The sequence below is a fragment of the Anopheles coluzzii genome, chromosome X, assembly GCF_943734685.1.
Source record: "Anopheles coluzzii chromosome X, AcolN3, whole genome shotgun sequence".
Classification (NCBI taxonomy): domain Eukaryota; kingdom Metazoa; phylum Arthropoda; class Insecta; order Diptera; family Culicidae; genus Anopheles; species Anopheles coluzzii.
The window spans coordinates 9,675,061-9,687,850 of NC_064669.1; the positions used below are offsets into that span (position 1 = coordinate 9,675,061).

Here is a 12,790-nt window from a genome sequence, read left to right on the forward strand (position 1 = left end):
CAAAACAGAGCGAGAGAGAGAGAGAGAGGAAGAAAGAGGGCAAATGTTAGCAAATGAGTGCAATGTGAGCGGGAGATGTTGTAGCTCAGCACAAAGAGCTCGGATGAGCCTTCTTCACTCAACGTATTCACTCTCTACTTTGGTTGTCACGAAGACTTTTGTGTTAGCTCTTGCTCACACTAATACAAGAGCCCCCAAAGAGGCGGAGCTGAGTTCGAGTAAGCTGAACGCGAAAAGAGTGATTGATCAGTGGGGAGAGTTCTTAAAGAGTGATTCGCCTGGGGGCGGAGTTCAGTCCTAAAAGAGTGAGTAGCTAGTCGGTCACTGCTGAGAGTGAGGGATGTTGAATCGTAAAGCGTTGCAGAATTGCGAGTGAGAAAGAGTACGTCGCTAGAAGCTGTAGAGCAGCGATGTCAAACTCATTTGACCCTGCGGGCCAAAATGCCACTGAAAATAGTAGCACCATAAGACCTCGCAGGCCATCAGTTTGACATCTCTGCTGTAGAGAGTGAATGAGTTGAGGAGCTCAATAGAGTGAGTCGCTAAGTCGGGGTCAACAGTGAATGAGTTGAGTCAGTCAGGAGCGAGTTTTGAAAGTTTGATGCATTACTTCAGTCAAAACGAAAGTAGTTAAGGATTGAAAACTCTACCCCGACTCAGCTCACTGCAAGGGTCATCGCCACACACTTACCTATAGCTATCCCGTTCCCTGTTCGGGCTGTGACCGCGCGGTGAGTGAGGACGCGAAGAGACGATGAGGTTGCCGCTACTACTGCTACTGCTGCTGCTGCTGCTGCTGTTGCTGCCACCGTTGCCGTTGTTATTGCTGCTGGAAGAGGTCGGTGGTGGAGGTGGTGCTGCTGCTGCGGCTGCCGGATGGCCACTAATACTGTTTCCACCGAGGCCGCCGCCGCTGCTACTACTGCTGCCCCCGCCGCCATGCAGATGGGAGACCGACGGTGGCCCACCGGGCGGCATGAGCCCGGGCGGGGGTGGCGGAGGCGGCGGCCCACCAACCACGAGTGGATGGTGATGGTGGCCGACGAGCAGGGGCGAGATGCCCGGCCCACCGACAGCACCTGCCGCCGCCGCACCCGGGTGCCCTAGCAGATGGTGGTGCGGGGGCGGCGGTGGCGGCACTGCCGGGCCGCTCCCACTGCCCGGCGGGCCGCCGGCAAGATGCAGCCCCGGATGGGGCGGCCCCGCCCCCGGGTGGCCGACGAGGTCCCGGTGCGACGGCGGCTGCTGGGAGGAATGCGGCGGAAGTGACGGGTCGGCCGGAGCGGAGGACGCCGCCGGGTGCAGCAGCAGCGGCCCGCCGCCCGACGGTGCTGTGCTGGAGACGAGCGTGACGGAAGACGTGCTGCTGCTGCTGGCGGCCGCCGACGAGGAGGCAGAGGAGGACGAGCCGTTGCTCGAGCTCGAGTTAGTGTTCGGCGTGATCGGGCGCACCTTCTGCTGGGCGGCTGCGGCGGCTGCAGCGGCCTGCTGCTGGGCGGCCGCAATCAGTGGCGACGGATCGCGGTCGGGACCGGGCCGGCCGAGCGGCACGCCTCCCGGCGTCCCGTTGCTAGCGCCCGGCGGTGGTGGCGGCGGCCCAGCCCCCAGCGGCGGCGGCTGCAACCGGGCGTCCATCAGCCCGAGCCCCATCAGCGTGTGGGGCATCGGGGCGAGGGCCGGGTGCAACCGGGGCGACAGGTTCGGCGAGGTGACCGACGGTGGCAGGTAGGGATTGTGCTGGAAGCTGCCGTACGGCGAGTAGAGCGGGTAGCCCGGGTACCCCCGGTACGGTGGCGGCAGGCTGCCGAGCCCGTTCGCCATCATCATCGAGGGATGGGCGGCTGCCGCCACGATGGCCGCCGCGTGGTTGCCGTTGAGCATCGAGGCCGGACCGCCGGGCAGCGCACCGGGCAGCGACGGTACGGCGGGGCTGTTGGTGCGTAAGCCGCCGGTGGAAGCAGCCGCCGCCGCCGCCGCCGCCGCCACGGCGGACGTGTGACCAGACGTGGGCACGGCGGCCGACGACGGAGCGGACGAGGACGACAGTGCAGAGGAGGAGGTGGATGACGCAGAGGAGGAGGTCGCGACGGTGGTGCTGCTGCTGCTGTCGAGCGGCGGATGCACGGCCCCGGTTTGACCGGCCGCCGTCGCCGGCGTTGCTGCGGGCGGCGTGTGCGGCACGGAGAGGGGCAGGGAGGAGGGCGCGGCACTGCCATTGCTGCTGGCACTGCTCGGGCCGACCACACCCGCCAGGCTCCCGCTGAGGTGGTGGCTGCTGGGAGCGACCGGACCACCGGGACCACCACTCGTGAAGTTGCTGGCCGCCGCCGAAGCGGCTGACGGTGCGTTACTGCCGCCAGTGCTCCCGCCGTTCGGGCCTGCCGCCGTCACGCCGAGAAATACTGACTTGAGCGGTCCACCGATGGCGGCCGTCGACGTTGCGGGCAGCGGTCCCTGTTGCTGCTGCTGCTGTGACTGCTGCTGCTGCTGGGGTGATAGCGGCGGCTGAGATTGGTTCGGTGTCGACGGGGCCTGTAGGCTGCCGCCCGCCGGCGACGCTACCGACGCCAGCGACTGGGCAGGCGACTGGGGCGCACTGGAAACCAGCGGCGCCCCCTGCCCCGGCAGCTGCTGCTGCTGCTTCTGGGAGGTGGTTGATATTGCTGTCGTTACGGTGGTGGCGGCCGCCGTCGTGCTGAGCAGCAGGACGCCGCCGGCGGCCGGTATCTTGGCGGAGGCGGTCGGCAACAGCGGCTTATTGCTTATGCCGGCCGTCTGCGGCGAGGCGGACGGCTGTGGTGGCTGCTGTTGCGATCCGGGATGGGGCGGTTGCTGCTGCGGCGACGCTGCCGCCTGGTGGCCGCCACCGAGCGGCGTCAAATGCGTACCCAATGGTCCATTCGATACCTGCGCGGTAGAGAAGAGAAACAAAAAGGAACAACAGATTAGCTTACTTCTTCGGGAGCACTGGTGTTTAAATGTTCTCAGAATTTGTAATACATTTTTGGGGGAAAAAAATAATAATCCTGATGCACTTTTCCAAAATGTCCAACCAACACAACAGAAAAAAAAGCCACCTCGCAAAGAGTGACATGGGAGGGAGGAACCCGTACCCAGTGCCTGGGAGGTCGCACGCATCACTCCCTCTTACCTGCAGTGGTGTCGCTGGGTAAGGCGGCGGTAAGCTTGGCGGTGGCAGTGCGGCCGGTGCCGGTGATGGGGCCGGACCGGTGCCGGCGGCCGGCACCCGGATCGGGCTCGCACCGCCCCCGAGCGGCTCCACGCTGGGCGGTAGGCCGGTCGGGGGAAAGTCAAGCTTCCGCGGGGCCACCGTCTGTTGCGTCTGGGGGGTCGTGGCGAACACTACCGAACCGCCACCATCGGAACCCTGCGAACAAGACAAGACGGGATTGGCTGGGTGTTAGTTACCGTCCCGGTGGGCATTGTCCTCGCAACGAATGTCAAAGGCTTGGGATGGGAAGTACGTAGGCAACGCAGGTGCCATTTTTAAACCATGGTTCTTCAAGCATTTACCACACACACACACACACCGCCCGTTTTTTTGGGGTGGAAGTATTCGTATCCAATGCATGAGGTCCTAACCAGGTATAGTTCAATTTCGTGGGATTCTGCAAAAGATCGATCGCATGATGAACTGGATAGTCTCCAGTGTCTCAAATTCTTCCAGCAAGTGTTCAAGTAAGGGCAGACATACAATTGAGGACTTGAGAAATTGAAGATTATGCAACTTCTTATTTGGTGGGATAGTATAACGAGATCATTCCAATTATCTATTATGGTATAGATTCCAAGATCTCCACAAACATAGACTCAGAGTAAAGAGGATTTCTTCGCTTCAAACTATTATTGAACATTCGTGTAAATCTTGGGTGTTGATGACATAGGACAGGGGTCTCCAAACTACGGCCCGCGGGCCGCATGCGGCCCTCAAGAGCTTAAAATGCGGCCCACGATGACTTTGCCAGAGTTAATATAAATATTACGTTATTATGATTTTTAAAATTAAAATGTATTTTTTACTTTTCTTAGACAAAAATCAAACTTTAGTAACACGAAACTGTACAAGTATCGTTGGTATTTTATTATAAAAACGAGATTTAAACGTTCACTCATCAGTTAAAGGTAGCTTCAAATGGCCCTCAACATAGTTACTTTTGAAGCAATGCGGCCCGCGAGCTGAAAAGTTTGGAGGCCCCTGACATAGGACATCAAGAACCTGCCAATCTGATTGAGAAGATCTCGTCATAGCTTTAGAAATACTTCAATGGACGTACTTGTAGACCTAATGTAAGATATTCTGGGATGAGCATAATGTATCCTGACAAAGTCTCGAAGTGATCTAGAGTTCTTCAATAATCCCTCCACAGCTAACCATCCGTTTGTAAGCATCAAATTCAACGACAGACAGAAGTACAAACAACGGGGTGGAGGTCTTACCCGCGTGTAACTTAATGCTCCGCCTTCACACGTCCTTACCAGCGCAGAGAGACGGCGGCTCATATAGATGCTCCAATTTGTCGCCTAAACGTCACACGGCTCCCCATAATTAGTTTGTACACATGGTGGCACACACACACACACGCCTACGCACGCACAGTCGTGAACAGTTTACCATCAGTCATCTAATCTGTAGGCATTGCCGACAGCGAAAAAAAAAAACCGCACAAAAACTCAACTGACGCCTGTCACCGCGAACGTATCATTAAGCAAATCATTACTACTTCAAGCGGCAGTACCGATGCTCGCGTTTGAAAAATGCACTTCTCTACCTCCCACACCCCTATCTTCCCCATCCCCCCAGTAAACGTCTAACAGAGTGTCAAATCGCATTGTTAGCGCAAAACGGTGGCAGTTGAGTACTCGACCACAGACACACACACACACACACACACACACACACACTTGGGCAAGAACATGCTCAATAGACAGAGCAGAACAGCGCGCAATGGAACTGCAGGGGACCAGAAAGGGCATGCATGGGTAGGGTATCGCTTGTCGTCGGCTACAAATCTTGTCTCAACAGCCGCCGGCGACACCTTCCACAAACCTCCGGCCGGAGCGGACAGACAGAGAGACACAAGAAGAGCCAAACAAACTGGCTCTGGTTGCTCATAATTAAAACTGTCATCTGTCAGAGAGCGCTCTCGTGTGTCGGCTCCGTCCACCTCCGCTCCATCGCGCACAGGGAGCGCGGAGAGAGAGAGAGAGAGAGAGAGCGAACGCGTGGTGATGGTGCAGCGTGAGGGCTGCCATGCCCACCGCTCACCGCTCGCGAGCGCGCGCGCGCCAGGTGATTTGTAGCCGTGCTTGCTGATGTGTAGTGAGTTTGTTAAACATAGGCGTGAGCAACAAATTAGCTAACCACATACTACACCCCGTCACCCGTGGCTCGGGGTGGGGCGACAGATTGCTATCCTTTCGCGAAGGGGGAGGGTGTTGCGGAAGGAGGTGTAGTAGTACACTCCGTGTTGTCTGTGTACGCTCGTTTTTTTTCGCCCCCCCCGCTCTGCCACTTTGCTTTTGCTGGCTCTGTCTGGTCTGGCATTCGGCCCACCTTTTTCGCTTCGTTTACTGTTTAGGTCTCTGCATGCCGCTGCTGCAAATGAGTGGAGGAGACACAGGCCTCACACACCGGTGTCGTTCGCATTTATTAATACTGCCTGGTGTTGATATACACACGCAACCAGTTTTGTTCTTCGTTTTTTTTCTTTTTTTGGTATCCTTTTGAGGGAGACTAAAGATACTTTATGGCACGGTTGCGCATTGTAAGAGGCTTAGTTGGCTGTGGATGGTGCTGCCACCGCTCTTGCAATCACAAGGTGTTTCGTGGGAAGGGGTGCAGCAGACCGAATCGGTTTTTGAAGAAGAAGAGCCTGCGTTTCCTAACTCTAGAACAGTTCCCAAGAAGCTTAGCATTCCGACACTAAGGTGACACTTTACAGACCGTGTTTTTTTTTGCCAGCGGGAGTAACAGTCTTCGTTGGGGCAATGCAGGGCTGCCCAGATTTTAGTGGGACACTGCTAAGACACTGCCGCTTAATAGCTGCTCCGTGTGGTCGTACAAAAAAAAACTATACGAAAGGTCATTAATTTTTTAACCGAGAGCGAAGGTACCGTCACAGAGGTATAACGCGGATGGAATCCTGGGGAGCTCTGGGCTAGTGGTGGATGGTGGTGGTCATAAATTCCATCACGGTCAGCTTTCGATTTCGAAGCCGAAAGGAGAGGCGAAGTTTAATCTCCGTCTCTTGGGGAGGGCGGCGAGTGCGTGTTAATCGCACGGAAAATGCTAAATTATACCCCAATTGCGTGAAGTGTAATCCCCGCGGATCGTAAATTGAGATCTTAGCGGCTATCGCTACCGCTGAGTAGGGTGAAAGATACATCCCGAGCGGGTGCAGTAATTAAACAGAGCCTGCTGGCGAGTGAGCGAGCAGCGGCGAGCGCTCTTGTTTCGAGCGCAGAAACAACCTGGGAAACGGTGGTGAGCAAGTGCGCTGAGCAAAATGGTGGATAGAGATTCCAGGCAATAGGATAGGCATCCCGTCCGCACACGTCCACAACGCGTCATAAATCTGTCCCAAGCATGTGTACTGCAGCAAAGGCTAGGGCACCGAAACCATATCACTCCAAAGACGGGCTCTCTCCTTCACGCGCGCCGAACATTCCAAATCCAGACTCCAGACGTTCGTCCCGGTCCTCTCTTGCACTGAACTCCCTATACCAGTTTTTTTTTCTACTCTCAAACTTCTGGTTTTGCGCGGCACGAGACACGCAAAAACCTTCACCCGGTAGGCGGAGAACACAAGAAGCATACACTGAACAAATCCCCGCGTGCTGACCTAGCAGGACCAGTGCACCACGCCACAGGGTGCAGTCGCTTTCGCGCTCCTCTACACACCATTCCCCAGCAGCCACCAGATTTCTATCGGCAAAAATGCCGTTTTGCTCGGGTTTGCTGGCTCGCAACAAACCTACGGGGACGTCCCCCCGTAGGAGCCTATTCCTATAAGCGAGGCACGCTTGCGCATCTGGAACACCTTTGTGGGTTGCGGAGCAGGCGTGTCCTGAGGGTAGATATATTATACCCTCCTCCACTGTGTCAATTATTCGCCGCGTTATGTCCCCTGACGACCTGACTCCCCACTTCGACAAAGTATATTCGGCACGAATGCCGATTCTCGATCGCTGCGCTGTGTTGCGTTGTGAGCTGCAGGAATTCTGAGGCAATTCCAAATAGCTTACAGTGCTCGAATTCCTGAACAGACTTGATTGGGTGTCTCTGCTACCTACAGTAGCAGATCCTCCAACAGGCCGGATACACCAATCGAGCCAATCCTGGAATCAGGGAGTTTTGGAGTCACTCCCAGGTAAACCAGTTCGCAGCTCTGCGCTGCCGTGATCATTATCGTCCCCTCCACTGCCTGTCACCTGGGCGCTCTCTCCCCGCCATACCCAAACTAGGTTTGCTCCCATTTTTAGTCATTCCACAGCCAGCACCCGCGTTCACGCCATTTTCGGAACGCGCACATCACAGTATAGTAAAGGAACGCGCTCTGCTACTCCGCTGCGCACGCATCGTTTAAGATGCGCAATACACACACACACAGAAGATGACTTCGAAAAAGGTGATAATAGTGGTGTGGTTCGATACACCTCCGGCCGTAACGGTAAAAAAAAACTAGAAGCACAGCAGTGGGGCGGCGCAGAGCATCATCGCGCCTAAGTGAGTTGGCGTAGTTTTGTAAAGAGGAAACGGCAGGACAGCCTGTACAAAAGCAAACGTTAACCGCCTTCGGCATGGGCTGAAAGTTGACGAACCATACAATAAAAATAATAATAATAATAATAATAAAACAGATAAACATTGAAGAGAAGTTAATAACAATCTCATAAAAACGAACCCCGCGCGGTCTTCACTATTGCACCGAAACTGAAAAGCCTCGCCGCTCATTAGCAACCCAAATTCTAACCATTTGCAGAATTATCTCCGGTTACGCCCGGAGTTTGCTGCTTCGCTCTATCGATGCACACACATACATTTATATTTCGCAAAAATGTCTTTTTTATGCACAGCCCCATTTCGGCTGCAAAACGTCCTACGGGATCCTCTGCTCCTTCCTTCCCTTGTATGCTCACGGAAGCCTTCTTCGTTCCTGCTTTTAGCCACTTTTGCACAGCGTCCAGCACCACACTGGGCAGGCAGCAGGACAAGTTGGGACATTTCCTATACTTCGAATTATTATTATTTGAAACTATTACTCCGTATTCTGCTTCATGGATGTACCGTGGCATTATCTTGTTGGTGCAAAATCCTGCGAGAATTGCTTTTCTGTCTTATTTACACTTTTTCTTCGTCCACCACCAGCGTAATTCGTCGTTAGAAATAAAGGTCACTTTACCGCTTGTACAAAACGGCGATGAAGCTCTGCAACAGTTTAATTCCATTTGTTGTTGTGCGGTTTTGTGCGAATGTAAACAAACGCCGTTGTCACGATTGTTAACAACATGATGTACACGTTGCATTTGACGAACAGAAAAAAAAAGCACTGTCTCCAGCACATCCTTCACATTCCAAAGCAATCAATAGGGCTCACTATGTGACACGAGTGTTGTGTGAAAAAGTGTCAAGAATGCGGATTTTCTATTATAGGGGCCCTTTCCGTTTTAAGTTCGTAGGCTGAAATTTCAGCCTATCAGTTGTTTGCATTGTATAGCAGTTTTCGAGCAGCTATCACAGTGGGTATAATATACAGGTGGGCCTATCCTAAGGTGTATGTATTTGGAAGGCTGATTTTTATCGCTTCTGTTTTTGAATGAAGATTTTTACAGTGTTTTGTGTATTCGTCAAGCTACCAGAGCCTGTTTGAGCAAAAGTTTTTACCCGTCCTGTCAAAAAGTGACGTTCAAATTTGATTATAAAAAACATGCTATGAGACCACCTGGTATACATACACTTTGATTCTAGCTTCCACCACCTGATCTCTTTAATACACCTTGGGAGAAATGTAATCACCATCTTGTTATGCAATTTGTTTCGAGCAGGTACTCGAATCGAATTCTAGCTTTGAGCCTAGAATAATCTAGACTGTAAATTGCAGGCTAGTTTTGTGTGTGATTTTGTATGGAGTGTTTACATGATTTCAGCCTCCAACTGTCAAACTCCATACAAAAAACTGACTAGAATCGCAAAGGGCCCCATAATCATTCATTACTAACAAAGCGTGGGAACACCAACAGCACAAAGGAATTAGAAAATCAGTAAAGAAGCGCTACCATTCAAGTCATCGAAAATCGTGTTAAAGAACAATAATGCATTTTACGTAGACATAATTATTGAAATTGTATGATACTTTTTGCATTTCACGTTGCAGTTTGTTTGGCAAAACAAGACCATTTCTGCACAATTCGGCAGCAATGTCTAGAGTCAACGAAGCAATTTTGGAACGAAAGTAAATAAATCGCTCGCAAGCTTGACTCAGACAATTAGCCCTTATGTCTTGTTTGATGAAATCAGCAAATTGGACACACTTTTTTAAAGTTTTTACTATAAAACGAAGCAATTAAAAATAATCTGCGATAAATATTTTGTTCAAAAATATTGTTTTTATTTTGCATTCCAGCTTTTTCACTGAATTTTCCCACAGTGCCTTCATCGTCTTCAGCGCACTGGAAAGCAGGTTCGGTGACATCATGCGCGGAAGGGGGTGCACACACATACCGAATTGAAATGCACGATTTGTGCAGACTTTCCTTTCCCCGTGCCACTTGTGCCCTGGGGGGGGGGGGGGGGGGGCCCCGTCTTTTGGCCGGACGCATGCAAGATCACCACCCTGGATAGCCAAATAAATAGTGCAAAAATGTGAAATGCAAGACGGGCGGCCAATGTCTTTTCACGCCCCCGGGGAATGGAAAAAAAGGGAACACACACACACACACAACATAGTGCGCCACTGGAGCAAATGGGTGGGACAGGCAGGGTTCTGTTGCGGGGGAAAAAACGTGTTCCCGCGTCCCGTGTTTCGAATTTTTCTGCGCACGACAGGGCAAAGAGGGAGCGGAGCGGCGGGACAGGAGATGTCCCCGCAGGAGATTTGCTTTTGCCTGCGCTGCTCCCAGAGGAAATCGTAAAAATTGGACTAAAGGAACAAGCAACCGGGCCCAGGTAGGCGTGCGAGGCGTGTGCAAGAGATTGCAGCCAGACCGCTACAGCATCCCAGACATGCACACAGACACGTGAAAGGTAGCACAGAAGATGTCGTGCTGGGCGATTTCCCTGCCGCTCCTTCACCATCCACTTTCGCGGACCGCGGGCGGGCACACTTTGCCGCTGGTGGCGAAGATGGCGGGTGGCAAAAGCTCGCTTACGGCAGCGAGAAGCATTTAATCGAGAGAGCGAGGTTGGAACGCGCGCGTGCGAGCAACATTTTTCACCTCGTCTTCAGCCACGGCCGGTCGGTCCCCAGCAACCGACACATCCCAACAAACAGCGCACAGCACATCAACAGCAGCAGCAGCAGCAGCATCAACAACAGCAACGAAAAGGCCCACGACGCTTGCTGCATCGAAGCGGGCCCGAAGTGTCCCGGATCGTCCGATAGTATAATTTATACGGGAATTAATTGTTTATCAACCTTTTTACGATACAGCGCGCGCACCATACACACAGCCCGGTTGCGCGAGATGTAAGCAAAACGAACGAACAAAACAGAGACATGCAGAGGTCGTTGGAAAGCTGCTCGGGCAGACCTTTTGCGTGATCGGGGTTGGTGCGCGGGATGGGGGAAGGTTAACAAAATGAATCGATTGTAAAGTCACCGACGGCCATCCGGGGAGGCGAAAACCTGCCCGAACTACTACACTCGGTGAATCGTTCCGCTTTACCGTTCCCCTACACCCGGTTACAGTGCGGCCCAGAGCACGCTGGTGTGGACTTGGCGTTGCAGAATCGAGATGATGACCACAGCCGGCTCCGCCTGGGTAGGTAGGTAAGTGGACGTGAATTTATTGACTGCAATATTCTTCGCGATTGTCCAAGGTAGATCTGGCAGAGATCTCTCCCCCCCCTAGCCGTGGACGTTCGAGAACTGCAACCGCAGTGGTATAGAGCGAAGGTGAAGGTTGTTGCATTGGACTGGGCGAAGATTTCCAGCATTGGAGAACTGAAAGAAGGCTGGAACTTCCAGAATGTGTCCTACTTCATTTTTTTGTGTGTTCACGTAAAGCCATGACTGAAGATAGTGGCTCAAGCTAATCCAGGATATCCAATCGACAGATCCAAATGTGTCGAACATCTTGCTACGGAATATTGATACATTGGGACATAGGATCCCCTATCCAAAAACATTCTTGTTAAAGATCCGATAAAGATTCATCTTCACTTCAGAATTTTGCACTTCTGATGTCTCTAGAGCTCCATCATCATCTGTCTCGTTGGAAGAGAAGGAATCGGAAGCAATGTTGCCAACAAGGCGTAAAGACTGGACTTTTTGTGACTTTTTGTATGTTCGGGTAAGGACATGACTGAACATAGAGGCTTGAGCTAATCCAGGATATTCAATTGACAGATCTAAACGAGTCTAACATCTTGTTACGGAATATTGATACATTGGGACATAGGATCCCCTATCCAAAAACATTCTTGTTAAAGATCCCATAAAGATTCAACTTTTGAGTTCAGAATTTTGCACTTCTGATATCTCTGGAGCTCCATTATCATATGTATCGTCGGAGGATAAGGAATTGGAAGGAACGATGCTAACAAAGCGTTAAAATTCATTCCCTCGACATCCTGTGAACAGGTTTCTCCATAACCGCTTCTCCAAGATCCTCTCTAATGTGGTTAGAAACGAGATCTTGTATGTCTCTACGGAGCAGAGTTCAATAGGAGAGGATATAGTAGCGTTCAGACTCATCCTGAGTGCCTACGTCGGTAATGCAGGACAAGTTAACATCTGCACAGCTGCCAAATTTGAGTATTCAGATATGTATCGTGAGAGATGCCTAGGTTCAAAAGATCAAAGTCCAGTTAGTGACTCAAATTCTGAGACGACATAACGATATCCAGAGATGATATAGATGTCCCTTCACTACTAGTATGTCAAAGGCACGATCTTACGTACCTTTCGCGCCGGTAGTCTTAATTCTTCGCACCAGTTGCTTACCTGCAATGAAAAACAAGAAGAAGAAAATGGTTTAATGTCTCACTCTATTATCCAATGAAAGTTGCAGGCAATCGGGGACAAGTTGTCAAAAAGCGCCTTATTCAAGTCACGCGGTCGCACAATGTCGAACGATGCGTTTAATTCTTTGTTTCTACTTCTGTGTTTTTTTTTTGTAAAAAAATGCCTTTGTCAGCTTTACAATCAACAGGGTGGGTAATAACCACAAAAAACGAGTTGAGTCAGCATCGTGATCGTGAACAGGCAAACAAGTTTTTTTTCTTTGGTCTGTTCTGCTTGTTTGTTCCGGAGAGCAAAACGGTGGCAGGCACCGAAGAGATTAAGACCACTTAGCCGCGCGTGTGTGACAGGGGGGATTGTATTAAAAATAAATCGAGTCATTATTTTCGGGGGACCCAAAACGCGCTCGCTTCTTCTGGAAGACATTCTTGTTTTATTTTTTGAATTCTTGCTTTTTTGAAGTAGCAACACAAGTAAGCGTCATAAAATAGGCAAACCGTTTCGGAATGAAAAAAAAACCCTTTGCTCATAAAATCCCCCTCCCCCCCATCCCCCAACATAAACACACACACATGAAAACGACGGGG

At 51.7% G+C, this 12,790-nt stretch overlaps 1 protein-coding gene across 6 annotated transcripts in view; it reads right to left on the reverse strand.

Moving 5' to 3' along the window:
* LOC120960962 (mucin-12) overlaps positions 1–12,790 on the reverse strand; it is a 108,241-nt gene that overhangs the window by 6,135 nt on the left and 89,316 nt on the right. For 5 of the 6 annotated variants that reach the window (XM_049605520.1, XM_049605517.1, XM_049605521.1 and 2 more), the window contains 2 exons: positions 3,152–3,388; positions 692–2,907 (listed from right to left, as the gene is read on the reverse strand). In XM_049605520.1, coding sequence (XP_049461477.1) covers positions 692–2,907; positions 3,152–3,388 — 2,453 coding nt within the window. The remainder of the gene's footprint in view (positions 1–691; positions 2,908–3,151; positions 3,389–12,790) is intronic. The other variant, XM_049605524.1, reaches the window with a different exon arrangement.